The 21,281-nt window shown below is 31.1% G+C and overlaps 2 protein-coding genes across 4 annotated transcripts; one reads left to right on the forward strand and one right to left on the reverse strand.

The window, feature by feature from the left end:
• Positions 1-2,497: 2,497 nt before the first annotated feature.
• On the forward strand, positions 2,498-7,482 carry LOC114414877 (3-ketoacyl-CoA synthase 10-like). The gene is made up of 3 exons (XM_028379317.1): positions 2,498-3,005; positions 4,473-5,101; positions 6,652-7,482. Exons 1-3 carry the CDS (start codon positions 2,595-2,597, stop codon positions 7,217-7,219), a joined length of 1,608 nt encoding a protein of 535 aa, XP_028235118.1. The 5' UTR covers positions 2,498-2,594; the 3' UTR covers positions 7,220-7,482.
• A 2,769-nt stretch (positions 7,483-10,251) lies between these two features.
• Positions 10,252-16,912, reverse strand: LOC114414878. 3 transcript variants are annotated; one of them, XM_028379320.1, is made up of 3 exons: positions 12,992-16,912; positions 11,548-12,858; positions 10,252-10,637 (listed from the first exon to the last, which is right to left on the reverse strand). In XM_028379320.1, the coding sequence occupies exons 2-3, from the start codon at positions 12,663-12,665 to the stop codon at positions 10,589-10,591; spliced, it is 1,167 nt and encodes a 388-aa protein (XP_028235121.1). In that variant the 5' UTR covers positions 12,666-12,858; positions 12,992-16,912; the 3' UTR covers positions 10,252-10,588. The 3 variants fall into 3 exon arrangements, with proteins under 3 accessions (XP_028235121.1, XP_028235120.1, XP_028235119.1); XM_028379319.1 differs by having other exon boundaries at positions 11,548-12,905; XM_028379318.1 differs by having other exon boundaries at positions 11,548-16,912.
• Between the last annotated feature and the right edge of the window lie 4,369 nt (positions 16,913-21,281).

Raw genomic sequence — 21,281 nt, forward strand, 5'->3', positions numbered from 1 at the left:
TAGATGTGAATTATATGGCTTTTTTATTAAAAGGGACATTAATATATTGAATTAGATCACTTTATACATATTTAACTGTTCATAAATATATTAATACTTTAATTTTAATATAATCATTAATTAGATTTAGAAGTCATCCAATTTTTCTTTTTAACAACCTGATGCAAAATTATTGTTATGTTCACGATTCAACTGCTCCTTGAGCTGTTAAGGACAAAAATATTGTTGGCACTTTTGTATTGGGCCTGATTGAAAACTCACGGACTCTCTTTATAAAAAAAGTTTTTTTTTTAATATTTTGTTTTAGTGTTTTTTTATAATAAGTTATTTTTCAAAGTTTTAATGTATTTGTTTAAACTTTTGGGGAAAAAATAGAAACTAAAAAAGAAATTAAGTTTTTAATTATTTTAAAAAGTTACTTTGATGAGTAACTTCCAAAAGAACAGAAATTTTAACCCTCTTTCGAAATAAATGTTTTTTTTGTTGCAAAAAATTTGTCTGGGCCCAAGAGCACATGAGAATTTAAGGCATATGGGTTATGCAGTTGCAATCATGCTTGTTTTCCTCCCTTCAGTTAGCCACTTGTCATGTTGGATTGTAAGTTGTAACATGAAAAAGTTTTTTCTTCAATACAGGACAGTAGTAGCCAATACGTACACTGAACAACTATTTACGCATCTGCATCTGCATCTGCAACATAACCATCATTGTGTTATGAGTACGTGTATGGTACCCACACCACAGAGTCAGTAAAAATCACATGCATCACCCATGGATATCTCCAAATAAATGGAGGTTGGGTTTAATACTATAGAGAGACTAACATTTTACAACAAATGAATTAATGTTTGAATTTTCATTACGAAAGATATTGTATTTAGTAGTAGTATTTAATTATATTTAATATTTGATCAAACTTCAAACAGGACTATTTCTGAAAAAAATATACTTATGAAAAAAAAAGATAAGCCAAATATAACATATAATAAATTTCTCCTTTGCCCAGCTTCTTAAAGACGCATTGTTTTACATTACAGGTCACTTTAAACTGTCTGTGATGTCACTGATGTTGTCAGGTTGGGGTTATCGTCTGGGCCTTGCTGCTGCCCTCTAAATTTTTCATTCATTTATCTGAATACTATATATCCTAAGCTTAAGCGTGATATCACATATATTTTACCAATATTTTTTTGAAAAAAACTTTACAACTTTTTCATTGATGAATTAATATCTAATAAATATAATTATTCATGGTGACCAACTGACCATTACTCCATCAACATCTTATTAACTTCCAATCTCAACCGTGTGACTTTCATTTCATTCTCTTGCTGGCGCCATTGAATCCCCCCTGCATCACCACCATGAACATTTATATTTGTGTCACAACCTCTATTTTTGTATACACTTGTTGTTCTGCATTATATACAGTGATTTCAATTGTCCTAACAATATTGCTTATTTTCTCTAATTAATATTAATTGCTCTTCATCTAGTGACCTTAACGATCAGTTTATCAAACATTGATCTGAATTCTTTTTCACAATATTTATCAGCTGTGGCAATCTGCATGCTTAGGCAGAGAAAAAAAACAAACAAAACTAGTCAATTGCTAAATGGGTTCAAAAGTAATGTTTGTAACATACTCCATACGTCTCATTTTATTTGATGTTTAAAGTTAATTTTGACATATATAGCTAGTATGTCATACGCAGTCTATTATATAACATCTTAATATATCTTTTGTGTTTTATATTAATTAAGTTCTCTTTCATCTATACTCCTTTTTCATTTTCTGACTCTACAATAAAATGATTAAGGATATTAAAACATGACAAACAAACGAAATAATTTATTTTCACTTAATCATCAAACAAAATGAGATGGAAAAAATATTTTTTAACACACTTTTATCACGTACTGAAATTTATTGAAATTCATGCGATGTGATTACATTTCTTATTTATTTATAACTTTGTGATTTACCATAATTTTAAGTGATAATATATAAAGAGTTTGTTAATGAAGTTATAAACACAAGAGAATGTTGTCAACATCTTTGATAAGTTCATTTTTTTTTTTTTTTTTGCATAAATTTAACCATGACAGAAGGCAGTTAAACTACTGTACCAACTGCATGTACACGTGGAGAGCCAGCTGGTGTGACCAATTAGATCTAACATTCATTGTTCACGCAAGAGAGTAGAGGCACAAATATATCGTCGATATAAATGTAAATTTCTTTCCTAAGAACACAAGAGAGAGGAGGATGCTATTGCTATTGCTATTTGCTAGGGATAGAAGAGAAAAAAAAGTTAGAAACAGTGCACCCTCGTCTTTTAGGACTATAACTCATGCACCCACTTACATTAAATGAAGAAATTAAGGCTGTTGGAAAGTTTCAACTACACAAACATCAATTAGGTACTAGCATTAACTGATTTCCACCCACCTGGTGTATTATCAATTTGGTAGTATAAAAATATGTACCCAATCCCACACACATTGTGAGTATCAACAAGAATACTCATAATAATATAGTGGCTAGCATAGAGCTAGTAATAATATTAATATTGTTAAGCTAGCTCTAAGCCATGGCTAATGAACGTGATCTGTTCTCGGCGGAGATTGTGAACCGTGGAATTGAATCGTCAGGACCAAACGCTGGGTCGTTGACGTTTTCGGTGAGGGTGAGAAGGCGCTTACCGGATTTTCTTCAATCGGTGAACCTTAAGTACGTGAAATTGGGTTACCATTATCTGATAAACCATGGCATATACTTGTTCACCATACCGGTTCTTCTCGTGGTGTTTAGTGCTGAGGTTGGAAGCCTCAGCAAAGAGGACCTATGGAAGAAGCTTTGGGAAGACGCGCGTTACGACCTTGCTACGGTTCTTGCTTCCTTTGGGGTCTTCGTTTTCACCTTGTCTGTCTACTTCATGTCGAGGCCACGTCCCATTTACCTCATTGATTTTGCATGTTATAAACCCGATGATGAACTCAAGGTACTACTACTTACATTTTAAAGAATACTTTTTATTTGAATTTCTTTGGATTATTATGGAAAATTTCATTCATAAATTAAATGCTTGATTATACCCAAACGAATTTTCAACGTGATTGGTGGATGGTATTCTAGTTCTTTTCGTTTTTTTAAACACAACCATTTGATTGGTTAGCTTAAATTTCGTGCGGATCCGTATTAAATTTTGTCACACTAGAGTAAAGTTATACTACTAGTCCAAATAGATTTCATTCACCTTACTTTTAAAAAAATAATTATTTTTCAATTTATAAAGTATGTTAAAATAATTTAAAATAAAATAATTATTTTTTTTCAAACTCAATATTTTTTTTAAAAAATAATTAGTGTTTTAATTTTAAATCTTTATGGAAACAAAGTAAAGTGATTTAAATGGTAAAATTTCGTAGGTTAATGTTTTTTTATGCCTGACCAAAATAATTAAGAAATAGTTTTTTTTTTAACTGTCGGAGTTTTTTTTGAAAATATGATTAATGTTTTTTTTCTTCAAATTTTTGTTTTACCAAACATGCTTGTTTTTAGTATTTTATTTATAAATCTTCATGGAAACAAAGTTAATCTAAATATATTAGTTGTCGTTTGAAGTTTTTAAATGATATAGATGGAGTATCTCTCAAACCCAAATAATTGACCAAGGACTAGTTTTATGGTCAACAGTACTCAGATGTAATTTGTTAGATGTTTTTTTTAAACTTGTTTTCCAAATTAAACAAAATTGTTAATAAACTATAATAACGTCTACGAGAAATTATACTAACATTTTTTTAGGGTTTTTTGAGATTATACAAGATTTCATATATATATATATATATATATATATATATATATATATATATATATATATATATTTTAACATCTATAACTATTTTCTTGATAGGGGTATACAATGTAATGTGTGTTTTAGACAATAAGGAGGATCAATGTATTTATTTCAAACAATTAAGAAATATTAGTATTGAAGTGAAAACAAATAAAAAATATTAATTAGCTAGAAAAAATTGATGAAACTCAGAAGATTTTAGTATAATTTTCTCTGATCGTTAAGCTAAATCTTTGCTACTTGAATTATTGAAATGAAATTTACAGAATTTTGATGAAAAAACAATACAAAAAACACTAAAAGAAATACATCTAAATTCTGAGTTAATTAACCTTGGCTATGGTTAGTTTTCAAGTGGGACTGTGGGAGACTTGCAATTTCTATTAAAAAGAAAAACTGAAAAACTCTTAATTTTTGCAAACTCAATTCGTGAAATAAAGTTAAGTTTATATCGAGATAATGTTGTTGAAAATCTCACATCATTAAAGATAAAATAAAAAGTGTATATAAGAAAGAGAATAAGTCTGAGCTTACAAATCAATGTTAATTTTGTAGAATTTAAGAAAAAGCACTAATGAATGAATGAATGTACATTGCACTGGATGGCAGGTGTCAAGGGAGCAGTTGATGGAGGTAGCAAGAAAATCAGGCAAGTTCGACGAAGCGAGTCTGGAGTTCCAGAAGAGGATGCTGATGTCCTCCGGAATCGGCGACGAGACCTACATCCCGAAGGCCGTCGTGGCCTCCACGGAGAACACGGCGACAATGAAAGAGGGGCGCGGCGAGGCCTCCATGGTGATGTTCGGAGCCCTGGACGAGCTGTTCGAGAAAAGCCGCGTCCGACCAAAGGACGTGGGCGTCCTAGTAGTGAACTGCAGCATCTTCAACCCGACACCATCACTCTCAGCGATGATCATAAACCACTACAAGATGAGAGGGAACATTCTGAGCTACAACCTCGGCGGAATGGGGTGCAGCGCGGGGATCATTGGTGTGGACTTGGCCAAGGATATTCTCCAGGCGAACCCTAATAACTACGCGGTGGTGGTGAGCACGGAGATGGTGGGGTACAACTGGTACCAGGGGAAGGACAGGTCTATGCTTATCCCGAATAGCTTCTTCCGCATGGGGTGTTCTGCTGTTCTGCTTTCCAACCGTCGAAGGGACTATAGCCGCGCAAAGTACCGTCTTGAACACATTGTTCGCACGCATAAGGGTGCCGATGACCGCAGCTTCAGGTAATTCGTTCGTAACTTGCTCTTTTGCTTGTTGAGTTTTCTTCGGGTTGGACTAGCATATGTGTCAACGTCATCAATAAGTCTCATAGATTCACTCATTTCGATTTGATGGGACAGATATTGGACTAATCTAAAACCACCTATTAATTTCGTTCTTGACAACTTCTATTCATAATTATACATAATTTCTTTAATTTTGATTTTTATATTTAGCTTCTACTTTCTTTTATCTATCTTTTCTTTATTCTTTATTATTCATTTTATATACTTTATTTTTTTTCTTTTATAGTATTTCTCTCTTTTCAATAAAAATGTATACTCCATCCATCTTTTTTATAATATTTTTTTATAATTTTTAGATGCATTAATTATTTTTTATATATTTATTTAATTATTTTCTCTTCAAACATTAATGAAAATCAATTAAATGGATAGAAAGATAGAAAAAAAAACAATTTTAAAATGCTAGTACAATTAATTGATAGATTTAGTGTGATTAACTAAATTAATTACTTTTTAAAAGAGTTAATGAGTTAAAAAGGCCTTAAGTGCAAATGAGTTAAAAAGGCCTTCTAATTAGGGAGGAAGTATCTCTCAAGGATGTCAAATAATGATTATTACTTTATTTAACAATATTCATTAAGCCCAGAGAGAGTACCTCTATAATATAATTTTGTATTTTTTTTCTTTTAATAAATTTTTATTTTTAGTTTATGGTAAAAAAACACTAAAATAATTTTTCAAGTTTTTGTTTTAAAAAAATAAATATCGCTATAATTTTTTAAAATATTTTTCTTTTAAAAATCACAAACAAACCGGCCGTACATTTCCCCTTTTTTTTATAAGGGAATGTGACTTAATGTAGTATTATTAATTTAAACTTTCAGGAAACATCTGGACTTTCAATGTGGACATATGAATACAAGACACCAAGAACAAATAAGCTCAATTTATGTTCTTAGAATTTTAGATGATATAGAGTTCTGTGTTTTTTTCTTTTTAGATATTTTTAATAGATAATTGGGCACAGCATAAGGTTGTTGGGACATACCTTTATGACTCAGGCCCTAATTGGACTTTTAAGTGCTTCTATATCATGACATCTAATTAGTAAATTTAATCCTCCAGCAAAAAGTCAGATATTGTGTATACGTTGACTTAATAGTAGAATATTTGAGTAATTTATATGAGATTTTGGGTTGAAACTTGATTCTCGATCGTCATGCAATTCTTAAATGAAAAACGAGATTGCTTTTTAGGCAAAACTGGTGGTTGCTGCAAAATTTGGATAAAGTTGAGCCATCCCCTAAATTCATTAGATGTCAGTGTGTATTTTTAAGAGGGTTGACATTTTAGTTCCATCTTCCAACCGCTACTTAATGACTCAGCAGACAAACCAGATCCCTCCATCAAACATAACAGAAATGGAACTTGCCAAGTTGTTTCATCATTTCTATTGTTAGTAATTACTATTATTCATCAACTAAATCAGCATAATTTCCTTAATTTAACATTTGGTGACTTATAATAAATATCTGCTACACAAACAGGTGTGTTTACCAAGAGGAAGATGAGCAAAAACTCAAGGGACTAAAGATCAGCAAAGACTTGATTGAGATTGGTGGTGATGCTCTAAAAACCAACATCACCACACTAGGACCCTTGGTGCTACCCTTTTCTGAGCAGCTTCTCTTCTTTGCCACCCTTGTGTGGAGGCACTTATTTGGCAGCAAAAATGGTGGGAATTCACCCTCAATGAAGAAGCCTTACATTCCTGACTACAAACTAGCTTTTGAGCACTTTTGTGTGCATGCTGCAAGCAAGACCATTCTTGATGAGCTTCAAAGGAACTTGGAACTGAGTGACAAGAACATCGAAGCGTCTAGAATGACGCTGCATCGCTTTGGCAACACCTCTAGCAGCAGCATTTGGTATGAGTTGGCTTACATGGAAGCAAAAGAGAGTGTTAGAAGAGGAGACCGTGTTTGGCAACTCGCATTTGGCTCTGGCTTCAAGTGCAACAGTGTGGTTTGGCGCGCCATGCGCCGAGTCACCAAGCCTTCTAGGAACCCTTGGCTTGATTGCATCAACAGATATCCTGCACCTCTCAACAACTGAAGCAGAATTTGACGGCACTAGTGTTATGAATCTTATTATCAGTGAGGGTATGGTTAGGATCAATAAGGGTAGTACTAATTTGGTCTTCAAAAATGTTACATCTGTTTTCTGTTTCTTTCTCATTTAATTATTCCTGGCTTGAAATTCTATACTTTTAATTCCTCATTAGGCATATGGATGCCTCCTTGTTTAATTTCTCTGTTTCTTCATAGGATGATTGATATCAAAGTTCATGGATGGCTATTACCTATAGTCAATGCTACTTGTCTCATGTTTTATTTAATTAGTTGCTCTGCCTCAACTCAACTGCTTAGGAGAATTTGAAAACAGATTTTTTTATTTTTTTTTACAGAAAGAAACTTGTATCATTTCATTCATGATAATAAAATCAATATATGATGGTAAATACTCAAGAATTTGGTGACTAACATAAAACCTAGAGGCTATCGTAAAAGCAACCTTATTGGCTTGATCCTAATAAAACGAACCATAATATTTTGATATATACTAGTAAAACTTCTACAAATTACCACAATAAAATCCAACTCAGTGTACTTAGGACTGGTAGGAGAATTTGAAAACAGATAGGGAATAATTCTAAATGCTAATAGGAGAATAGATATTATTTTTAAGTTAGGTGGGCTTATATTATACTATGAATTATGAATTATAGAAGAACCAACTTGCTAGCTTATATCCGGGTGATGATATATGGATATTGGTTGATTGAACACGGAAGCATTATCCATTAACCTGTCTTTCACTCAAAAAAACGGTGGCCGTGCATGCTGAAAGTGAAAGAACCTCTTAACCGTTCAAGAAGAGACTTTTTTAGTGATATAAATGAATGTTTGGACCTTCACCAATTCAACTCTCCGATCGCTATCCCAAATTGACCCAAATCAATTAATATTATCAATTACAAATCAGACTCCTTTTGTGGCATTGATATTATAAAAAAAATTCTGAGAATAGATAATAAGTGATTTCAAGATAATAAAGCCAAAATTCAGAGTTAAAAGAATAAGATAGAACTTCAATAGAAATATCTCATTGTATTGATTGATGTGATAAAATATGCAAATAGGAGTGTTTACATATTCTATTTATAAAACTCATTGAGAGCTTGTTAACAGCTGATAAACATTTCTAACAATCTAATTGTTTAATTAATAAATTTCAACTAATACAACTAACAGCTGGCCAGACCAATGAGACGGTTATTGCCAAGAGACCCCTTAGTACAGTGGGGCAAGTTGCTCTAGATGCCATTATTATCATAACCATAAGTGAGGTTATTAATTAATGCTAAACTAAGCCTTCATGGATTCTATACGGAAACATAAAAAGCTTAGGAAATGTCAAGGACAGACCTGGTGACGAAGTTCTTCAATGTGTGGGGGGCTTAACTGATGTCATGAGCAATGTTCTTGTTGAACTAAAAACGATGGAACAACTTCATTCTCTTGCAAGATGTTGATGGAACGATCAAAATCACTGCCCTCCGGTCCGTAATATATACAGAAAACATTGTGCTGTTGTGCTTACTAATAGTAATGACATGATATTTCTTATTGCTCAGTTGCAATTTGATGGGAAGGTTACATAGGAACCTTAAGTCACACTTAGTTTGAGTGTTTAGAAAATATTTTCAAAATCAAGTCACGTTTTTAACTTTTTTTAAAGAAGTGAAAATGCGATGGTATCTTAAAATATTTTTTTGATACATATTTTTTAAATCTTAGAAATTTAAAAATAAAAAATATTTTAAAAAAATAAACACTCAAATGAAGCATAAACTAAACTAGTGTGTATATGCATGAACTCAAGAACAGCATCGCACTTGCCGTTCTGTTGTCTACTATCTCGAATTATGCTTATAAATAAACAAACGATCGATCCCTTATTAGTTTGAAAATTGAATGAAATTATGGCTTTCTTTTTAGTTTTTAATTTCTTGATTTATTTGAAGGTCATCATCTTTTGTTTAAATTCCCGGACCTGGATTTCATAAGAATTTAAAAGGGAGATATTGACTTTAAAGAATAAAGGGAAGAATTATAACAATTTTGATTAAAAAATTATTGGTTAAAATTGTGATTAAATATAAACATTTCATTTCGTTCCAATCCATTCTGTCGCATTATGTCCTGATCCATCCTACTCTATTCTCTACCATCAATCCAAAAAAATGTCCGAAGTCACTGTTGTTTCTTTTAAAGGGGTACAAAATTAGCTTCATGTGATTTTCACACAATTTAAACTTCATACTTTATGAGTGCATCAATTCAACAATGACATATACCAACAATGACGAACATCACTTCTAATCACTAAGAAAAACAAAATTACATTTCAACCAGAAATCATAATTCGATTATTTTAACACTGTTGTTTTTCCTAAAGCCTATGTTTCCAATTAGTTTCATTTGATTTTTACATGATTTGGACTTCTTATTTCATATCAGATAAGTACAGCATTTCTTCGTTTTTAGAAGCAATTATGATAAGTCATGGGAAGGTGGAGTTGAAAATATCACATTCTCATGTTTATCACAAGTTTTATAAAAATATTTTCATGAATTGTTGATTTTCAAAAATATGAAATACACATGCTTCTGTTATTTCTTATGTCCATGCTAAGAGGTGACTATTTGCATTCAAATGGGAATATAAGTTATTTTCCTGCTAATATATCTCACCCTTTTTTTAGTATTAATAATTAATAATGACTACAAAATATTAATATCATATTATTATTGTACATTTATATTTACCAAAAATAAATGGAGCTGTTGGGTTTAAGAAACTTGTTAAATGACTTAAAACTTAAATTTTCAAGTTTCAACCATATGAACCGAGGTCATAAATTCCTTTGAATTAGCCTGTTTTTCCACAGCATTTGTCTCGGTTGCTCTTGCCTTTAGCTTTTCCTTTTTGTTATTTTCTTTACTTCCTTTTGGTTTGCTTTTGAAGATGGAGCGGAGTGGTCCTCGGGTAATAAAGCAAGTCCTACAATGACTAAAGAGATCTACCATGTCCACCGTTGTTTTCTTTTTTACTTTTTCTTCACTCGTAATTCAAAGAGAATTACAAATTGAATATTGTTCAATGTCGCAACATACATTGTGATAACAGGAGCAATGGGAGCAAAAATGTTCATCACTCATTGATGGGTTCTTGCCTCTACTGATATTTTGCAAGCCCTTATTTATTTATCCAAAAATAAATAAAGCAGTGAAATGGGGAGGGGGGTACTAAAATGATTACAATGATAGTGCCCGATAATCCCAATTACCGAAAGAAATATAAAAATGAGAGCAACATAGGAATTCACTTAAAGAAAACAATCTATCCTTGTAGTTGTTGTCACGCTAACCAATCGTCATCCATACTGTCAATATCTCCAATATCCATGCTGTTTGTAGCATTGTCAAGAAGAAGAAAAAAACGAGAAAAAGAAAATAGATTAGGCAGCATATATAGATTGAAAAGTCCAAAACCAAAAAAGTAAGCATTATTTGGATGTACGCCGCCACATTAACTATACTATTAGTCTATTACATGGTCCATGACATGCATCAAGAATCCACTGGACCAAGCCTCACAAATTGACTGTTCCACTAGGCCTACAAGAAGCCCAGGAAGAAGGAAACATATACAATAAACAGCATTCATATGACCAAGAACAAATCATACACCAACACAGACAGAAGATTGCCTTTTAAGGGGTACAATTATAAACCATTTGAAGGTTTCACATAGGGTTTTCAACCCACCCACCCCCAAGCTACCCGAGTTTGGCTAAAATGCGAAAAGAAAGAACTGTCTAAAAAAATCAATAGAGACTGAACAAAAAGAAAACTACTTGAATCTAAATCGTGCTCCATAACCAAGTTTAGCAAGTTCAACTTGAAACCGGAAACCGGCCAGGATAATTACTATTCAATTGCATTCCAATTGAACTCAATTTACAGATCAGCCTGAGCTGACTGGATCACATCACACTCCAAGTTTCACTAGGACTTGGGATACTGAATGACTCCGTAAGATCCAAAAGAAGAAAAGGCACAATAAACTTATATACAAAATTATCCCACCAAGAATTAAAATAACAGTAACGTAGATCTTCTAATTCTGTAGGAGGAGAAAAGATTGAATCTTTGTGTGTAAAAAAAGGTGAAACCTAATTAAATCTCCCCCGTTAAAAAAACACTCAAACAAACTGCAGACTGCCCTGTTCCTTTTCCTTAATAAGAGGTACAAACAAAAAGTACTTCATAAACAAAATTCATTTTCAAAAATTAGGAAACTTAAGTTCAACTTACCAAGGCAAGGAAGACTCTTGAAAATAATCCACCGAGCACTGCTCTAAGCAGCTCTCGTTCGCATTCAACCAAGCTGGAAACTCCAGAAGCTGGTCAAAATTATTGTATGCAACATCTACAGTGTTGGCTTCATGTGCCCTATGTTCCATGTTTTTCAAGTACTTGAACCAACAAGCTGATTTGACCAAATTCATGGTGTCATTCCATTCCATTTGATATTGCTCTCCTAATGATCTCATCTCTGCCATACCCTCATCGTCCATGGCTGTGTGTAAGCCTCCAGTGACCTGGGTTGCAGCATTGGATTCAATAGTATCCACCAATGAAGAAAACCCCTCTCCCTGTGATATTCCAACGGAAGGAAGTTCCTGTGGAGGAGAAGATGAGGTTGCAGATGAGTAAGAGGATGATGATGATGAGTTATTGAGGTGAAGGGTAGCATCTAAGTTGTTGAAATCTTGTAAATTGAGATTCAATCCTAAAGTCTGATTTGGAAGCACGAAATTGGGGTTTTCAGCCATAAGGGGTGGTGGAGTAATTGGGGAAGCAGCAGGCCAGGTGTAAGAATTTGGAACCAAAGGAGGAGGTTGGGATAAATCATCCATGTCCATGTAACTTGAAAATTTGGTTGTGCATGCTGGGTAAATTCTGGGATTTCTCCTAGACTTAAATTTTCCATCTTGGTCAAAACTTGGGAACTGGGATGGCTGGAGAGATACTGATGGCCTTTGCTGCTGTTCTTGGGCTTGTTGCTGCTTCTGTTCACTTGCTTCTTTCATTGCTGCTCTGTGAAATTTCAAGGCGGTGACAATCTCCCTCCGAGCCTCTGCCATATTCAAAAGCCTTTCCTGATAAGGCCTACTGGTGTGGAGTCTCCTTCTAACTTGTTTTTTTTGTTGTTGGGGTTGTGAGGACTGTTGTGCCTGACGAGTATCTGCGACTTTGCCATGTTTTGTTGAATTTTGACCATGGGAAACGCCACCGTTCACAACACAATTTTGGTATTTTGGGTTCATGAAGTCTTTTGTTCTAGAGGTGGTTAGTTGTTTCACTAGACCACGGATGCAAGCACCAGAGAGAGGAGGTTCTTCAAGCTTACTGAGCCTATCTAATTCCATTCCTTTTTTTCGCTTCTTACTTTAAATAGGATCGACCTCATCTATGTGTGGCTAGGTATCAACTTCCCTCTAAAAAGATTTCAGAAAGGTGATAAGTTGGTGGAATCAAATGGGTCTTCTCCTACAATTCTGAGGGACAAACAAAGTACACAATGCAGAGCCAGATAGTGATCAGAAGGAAGTCCTGGTCCTCCTGGATGGCCTCATGAGCGTTATAAATAGTTGGGGACAGCCTAGGGCCTTTAAAATATTTTGGACTTTAGTCTACAAAGAAATATTGGACTTTTCCTTGTTTTGGAAAACTACGTTTGTTACCAATTTATTACCTGCTTTAAATGAATTCGTCTGAGTGTTGGTCTCACCATGCCATATCTTCAATAGTAACACTAACTTGCTTCACTTTCGTGAATACCTACATAGCTTTTTTCTTCTACACCACAAGGTCTTTCTAATAGCTTTCTATAGCATATCAGCATAACAAATTGAGTTTTCACATTCCACTGGAAGATTTGTTAGAAAAATTGTATAGTACAAAGAAAATTTACAGCACGAGAAATATAAACAGAGAAATAACAACCATTTCCACAGAATATAACAATGTATGAGAACAAATAAAGGCTCTTAAAAATGTAAGCCTTCCTTTTAACGAGATGCACAAAAGAATAACATGAACATAATATTACCGTAGTTTTTAGCTTCATTATTCTCTCAGAAACTATTGAAAAATATCATGAAAAACTATCAAAATAGAAAGACACTAATATTTTCTAAAATCTTAAAATAAAACAAAACAATGTAAAAATGGAGATTCCTTATGTAACTTTTATTTTGAAAATATATACATAGGGGTGTCTCAAATAAAAATCCTTTTTATGGTTAAAAAAGAAAATTATAAGTTTGAGTCATATATCCATACATAAATGGTCAAAGTTAAAAGTTGGTAGTCATCTAACCACTTAAAAAAGTCATCCGTATTTTTCTTTTAATCTCTATCATTCAAATATTATCTAACAGTCTATATTTGTATTTCTCATTTCTCATAATAAGATTTCTCATTCGTTGCATTCCTCCTTGTGTGTTTAAGCAGGACCAAGTTAAATATTAATTACTAATTACATAAGGTAATGATATCCTTTAAAAAAAACACAAGTAATGGAGAAACCTTCCCCAAAATATATGAGAACCTATTTTTGAAAGAGCCTTGCACAAAAATCATGAGTTAGAAGCAATAAGTGTGTTACATTTGTGAATCAACAATGTGTTGATGATAGTAATCTTATGGAGCACCATTGTCCAAACGAAAGCTTTGACTATATTCGCTTCACATTTCCAAATATAATTTCAAGAAAGAACATCTCTTAATTTGGAAAATGTGTATGAAACAGAAAAAAAAAAAAACACTAAAACATGAATCAAGGCTCCAAACTCTTAGTGATTCACGGGATGATGAGTTAATATTGTAAAAGGAAAAATGATTTTAATTCATTTCTCTCGATATATTGTCTTATGGAGAAGGTTTGATTGGTTTTAGTCCCTATCTTTCAATTCATAAAGAAAGTGAAACTTTTAAGAAAGCTCAAACTTTTTGTGTAAATTTTTTTTGAGGAAAATAAATATATTTTTAATAGACCAACTCTTTTAAATGCTTATGTTAGTAAGTAAAACTCTTTTCAAGCACAATTTACTTTGTACTAAAATTTAGCATATTTGAAATAATAAGAATGGTAGGGTTTAGATCTGCTACTATAAAATATGCAATATTAGTATAGTAAACGAACGATTTATTGACAACACAAATTTCCTAATACAAACCTTAGCATGCCAAATTCAGCTTCCTTGCAGTTCTACATTATTGAACAAAATACTGCACATTTTTACTGCAGAAAAGACAAATTCAATGTGGATAGTTGCATGCTATGTAACTCTGTGGCCAATAGATCCTTTATAGCATCAAATATTAAAGATCAACCCTATAAAAAGCTTAAATGGTTAGGTGAAGAATCATGAATAAATTTATGATTTATATCTAACATATGGTATTTGTCGTATGAAATAGAAATATCATGCATTCATACCGAAAAGAAAATTATATACATGAACTAGCATGGAACAAGTTGGATTTGTGAATTATTCTTGCAAGTTATAGGCATGAATTATTCAATGTGACAACGTGTATCCTAAAAAACATGCCAAGGAATGAGAGAGATCTCCATCACAGCACAAGTGAACATAAGATCACATTCAATCCATAAAAACTTTAAGATATTAGATTTGTGGGTCCTTATTTATAAGTTGATCAACTTGCTCATTTCTACTCAACACTGGACTTTTTCTCAACACTTGTCACTTCAATAATTTGTCCCTTAAATGAGTCTCTTCTACATGATATGTTCTACCTCAAGGGAAAGTTTCATAAACACAAGAGAGGTCTCCATCAACAAGCCACAAGCAAGCCACACAAGTGAAGTTGACTTTACATCAAACCCAAAACCTTAAGACATTAGGTTTGTGAATCTCTCTCACTTAGAAGTTTTCAACTTGTCCATTTTTATCTGATGTGAAACTTCTTTACTAAAACTTCTCATCCAAGAATCTATCCCTTAAGTGAGTGTCTCTTCCACATGATTGTTCCTTCCTAAGGAAAAGTTTCATAAACACAAGGGACATCTCCATCAACAAACCACAAGAAAACCACACTAATAAATTTGACACCACAACTAACCCAAAATCTTAAGACATTAAATTTATAATCTCTCTCTCACTCTCACTTACAAGTCTCTCAGCATGCCTATTTATACCTAATATGAAACTTCTTCGGTCACACTTGTCATTCCAAAAAAATATCGACTCTCATAATCAAACGAAACAATCCTACCAAATATCTTTTTAAACCAATTTAACTTTAGTAAGAATCATTATAGACATAATAAAATTTATCATCGATCTAATTATTGTGACATTCCCATCTATATTAATATAAGTTTAAAAAAATAAATGAAAAATATAAAATACAGTTAGGAGTAATCAAATTATTGTGTCCGATACCGATAGATGTTCAACGCATACGGTTACTGTCTTAAAGCTACCGTTTTTCATAAAAAGTGAAATGGAAGAGGATAGGCAAAGGCAGAGGGAGTACTTATGGCGTTGAACAATTATTGATATTTTGGTACCTTGTCTGCAACTGCAAGTATTATGGGACCAAACTTCTAAAACGTCAGCAAGAGCCTAAGCAGAACAAGTGAAGAATCTTCATAATACTGTTACAACTTTGCCTTATATTTTCTACATATTGCATGCCAGGAGAGAAAGTCCAAATTTTCTGTTTAAACAAGTTGAATAGCATCTGTTTATTCAGGGAACAGAGTACTTGGACAAACGCATAGTTTATTAAAGACAAAAACACTCCATCCCCATTTCCCTCCTCCTTTCAACTGTATCTATGTGTACTCTTCTAGCTAACGTCAGCCTTCTCCTAGTAAGAATTTTCAGTTTCATTATTTTACCTAAAAATGGCAGTGGCTTCTACATTTTTTCATTATATCATTTGGCTAGTCAAAACGGATGTGAACAATCACTTTAAATGATAAAATAAATAACTTTAATTTTTGAAGAAAAAATTCAACTGTAAAATAGTAAATATTATGTGTAATACATACATAACAAATCATGCAAGTGTTAGATCTGTTAATTTTTTTTCTCTCAAACAATATTTAATCCTTACTCACTTTCAAGGAGGTAAATCCTACCAGAAAAAACCTAGGTAAGGAGAAATTATTAGATTTCCTCTCCATATACATGATCGAGTTTTTCAATCTACACAATGAGTTAATAAAATCTAATTATGTGTGATGCACTTGTCTGAGACTATGATACTAATCATGGTTATCAAACTCTCGAATTAACTCACTAACTCTTATGAGTTTACGATCTCACCTATCCTATGTGAGTTGACTCAAGTGTAAACTCTCTTTTTGGCAGACTCTGGATAAACTTGATAAACCCTAAGTAAACTCGATAAACTCTCAAGTTTACCATCGAATCAACGAGTCATCAAATCAAAAAAATTAGACTAAAATATAATACATTTTGGATTGTTTTATGTCTGTCTAGTGTTTAATATACCTTTCATTAGTGTGTTGTTCCCGAATAAAAAAAAATTCACTTTTAATAACATCAAACTTTTATTCTCTAATAACATCAAATCCTAAACCAGAATGATCTACCACTACTATAACATCTGCAACTTATTATCTAGTAGTGATGCATTATTAAATTTAATTATTTAAGTATTGTGAAACTTATGACTTATTATTTTGTTTTATTATATTGCTGAAATGCTTAATTGATATATTATTTATAGATATTTTGATATGAAGTAAACTTTTATGAATTTATGAGTTGAGTCCACGAGTCAGGTGTATAAAATTCTCACAAATCTACTTAATTTCTGCTGGGTAAAAGTTATAGCTTGTTACAAAGGACTATAATTTATTTCTTATAAATAGGAAAGAAGCTAATAGTAGATAAGCCTAAGCACCCGAACACATTTATCAAATTGGGATACTAGATTTTTAAACATTCTTATTCGAGTCCAGCACCGTGTAACTGAACTTTATGCTACACTAGACACTAGACCACACTCCCGTATTAATAGTTAAAACCCGTAATTGGTACAGAGAGGAGACATGCACCTGAGAGACTAGTTGAAAATTCTAATAATGCAATGCAACTTCTTAACTCCATCACAAGGAGGGGGCATGACATTTCACATAAAGACAATCATACAATACAATACAAGTTGCAACAACTTCAACGGCGCCATACATGATACATACATCCCACAAGATAACCTTCATATATAAATAATATTAATAATAACTTGCTGATGTAGGAAATTGTTATTAGGCAAAAATAAAAATTACCAATCCTAACACTCGCTTTATTAGAATAAAAAAGAGAAAGGGATAAGAGAAACAGGCCTGTTGTTGCGGTTTGGATAACAGCGAAAAATGGATGGCTGTGGGTGCGTGCGTTCTTCTTTTTTTTTTTTTTTTTTTTTGCAGTTGTGATCAGAGATAAAACCAAAGAAAGGAAAGGAAAGGCAAGTAGGCAAGTTCAGCCAATCCCAGCACACGACGCAGGTGCAGAGCAGATAGATAGATAAAAAAGCCTTTTTCACGAATCATACGCTCCCACTTTCCTTGCCTTCGATTCCATTCACATTTAATTTCACCTTCAGCCACCACACCACTCCCCTGTATTCCCGCTATTTCCCCCTTCGCCCCGACTCTTCTCTATTCTCATTTTTATTTGTTGCCCATAAAAACAGAACAAGCACTTACTTGTCAAGGCCCGTTTGGTGTTTCACATAAATCAATCTTTCAAGTGTTTTTTTTACACAAATATTTTTTTGTATAACAAGATATAGTAATAGTTTCTAATACTCTGATTTGACACCTTATTAATCTCTTTTTATTAGGTCGGCCTATTTGAAAATAAAGTGGTATGTCATTTGCGTTTACATATTAACTTGAGATTGAATCTCAAACATTAATTTAGAAACCCAAATGTTGAATCATGTGCCAATAACTTTTGATTTTACATAAAATATTATTAATCGATGAAAATTTAATAATTTTTTTAATGTTTTACTCTTTATAAAAAAAAATCATTGATTTTTATTCCTCATAAAATTTAAATTATTTTTTATCCATATCACACTCATTATTAGTTTATCGATTTTACTGTTTAATAGAAGGTCAAGTTATCATCTTAGGTAACTCCCACTAATTTTTATACTACAATGTCATCATGTAATACTTTATTTATTTATCTTAAAAAAAGTAAAGACCAAAAATAGTTATTTCAATTTTCAGATAAATTAATATATATATATATATATATATATATATATATATATATATATATATATATATATATATTAATTATGTACTAAAATCAAAATTTGTTCATTTTATCTATACCAATAATAAAGGAAATATCTCTCATTTGGTATCTACATTTAATTAGATAATTTTACTGTTAAACTTTTTTAAGAAAATCTAACCTACATTCATTTTTCACTACTTCTATATTGTTGTTACTTTTTTTATTTTGTCACTCTTTTTTATTAGTTGTATTTAAATTTTTTATTTTTTATTTAAAAAATTAGAAGTCTCTTCTCCTGATAGATACTAAAGTCAATAATTTTAAATTTTTGGAGATACGAAAAAATAAAAAAATATATTTATAAGATCAAAATCAAAACATGTTCATTTTATAGGAATTAAAAATATATTATAAATGGATAAACAACTTATGAATTATGCATTTATTCATTAACAATGTAGTTTTTATATTTTTTAGACGATCAATGTAGTCTATACCAATAAAAGGGCAAATTAGTCTAATTGTTTTTTTAAGCTAGGTATGTTGTGAACTAATTTATCACAATATTTTCATATTTTTAAGTTTATTTTTTGAAAATGTTTTTATCGGAAATATATTTTACTTGAAATATGAATATTTTTTTTCAAAATGTTTTGTTTAAATCATAAAATAATTTTTTTAAAAAAATATAGAGAAAAACATTAATAACGTTATTTTTATTTGATTGAAGAAAAATGAAAAAAATAAAAAAAATTAATTTCAAATTCAATTTCATTTTTTATTTTCTTTCTATTATTCCAAACGCAGTTTTAATCCTTATTGTGTGTCTAATTTTGAAAACCACTTTCTTCTTCTTCTACTAGTTGCTATATTTTTCATTTGATGAAATTAAGTTCCAACTTCTAATGGCATATTAGTTTATTTATGTAGTTTTTAAATTTGAGAACCAGATAAAAAAGGACCAAATTTATGTAATTTTATCTCTGAAGCAATTAATGTGATATTTTTTGTGTACAAATTGCTACCTATGTAAGTAACTATTCTGAGAAAAAAATATATTTGAATATCTCAAATGTTATTCTACTTAGTGAGAATTTAAAGAAAAATGAAAAATATAGGTGTGATAAATATTTTAATATGATAGAAAGAGTGAATTAAAAAAATAAAAATAATAATAATATATTTAAATTAATGAAGGGTCCAAATATAATTCTTCTTATTCTTAACAGTTCTCAATAATCATAAAACAATTCCAAAACTCATTTTAAGTTCATAAAATTTGCACAATACAAAAAATACTATTAAAGTTCATTAATCTTAATTGTAGGGTTTAGAAATAAAAGTTAAATGAACAATTTCATCATGTCAACAGATATATTTCAAGAACATATTTAATACATTAATTTAATCTCTTATTTTACTTAAGAAATTTATTTTAGCTAAAATCATCGTTTTAACCTAAATTTATTTTAAAAAATTAGAAAACCCTATTTATAGTTTCTAATAATAAAAACCTTATTTAAAAACTTAAATTTTTATTATTTTATTTGTTTAATCTGTTCATTTTGTTTCTTTGTTTTTAAAATATTTAATTAGATCAGTTATTTTTTAAAATGAGTTTAATTGAATTAGACTAAAATTTATTTTAAATAAAATTAAGTTAAACCCATTTTAAAAGGTAAGATATATAATTAAAAATTCTGAAAATAAAATTATCTAGTTAAAAATTAAAAAATACAAAATTGAATCTAAGTGAAAAAAAGTAATTTAATATATTTTATAATTATGTTATTGTATTGAAGAAATATAAGGGCGCTGGCTGAATGAGGGTGCGTCCGGTGGGACCAAGTGCAGGTGGTGACAGAATTGATGTGACCGCTCAAATCCAAACCAAATCGCTAATTATCCTTTTCTTTTTATTTATTTTACTGAAAGTGATGCCACTGATTAATGCCACGTTGCCTCCGCCTCCAGACTCCAATCGGATTCAAGTTGCCACGTGGGAACGTCAGGAAAGGACTCACCAGAGGCCATGTCTTGAAGTCTCGTGTAAACACAATCATTCAACTATCACATATATTAAATTGATGCACAATTAAAATATTATTATTAAAGTTTATTATTTTTTAGTTCTTAAACTTATTAAAAAAAATTGTTTTTAGTTTTGAATTTTTTTTATCTGCTTTTAATCTTTTTGTTATTTTTTTCCCTCATTTTTAATTCCTTTCATTTTTTTTATCTTTAGTTTTTGTTCATTAAAATAATTAAAACTAACTATGAAAAAAACCTAACGACTAAGAATAAGAATGGAAAAAAAATTGGGGCCTAAAAGTATAAATAAAAAGTTTAAAGACTAAAAACATAAATTCAAAAAGGTTTAGGGACTAGAAAGATAATTTATCCTTATTATTATTAGTAGCAAAAACACATACTTGGACAAAAATTTACTTTTAGTTTAGGAGATTTATATACATTATATTTAATAATCAAAATACCAAAAAATTAATTTAATCAATGAAAACTTACCTTAATTATGATGATTCTTGAGTGAAAAAAATATGTTGAAGTATCAAATTGTAGTTGATATCTATTCAACATTAACTAAAGACAATGTTAAAATAAAATATATAAGTGAGGACTAATACTTATCTTAGAAGTCTATTTTGTAAGATTAAGTTAGGCTCCAAAACCATATTATAAAATGATATCATAGCTCATCTTGGA

The sequence above is a fragment of the Glycine soja genome, chromosome 6 (assembly GCF_004193775.1).
Source record: "Glycine soja cultivar W05 chromosome 6, ASM419377v2, whole genome shotgun sequence".
Taxonomy (NCBI): Eukaryota; Viridiplantae; Streptophyta; class Magnoliopsida; order Fabales; family Fabaceae; genus Glycine; species Glycine soja.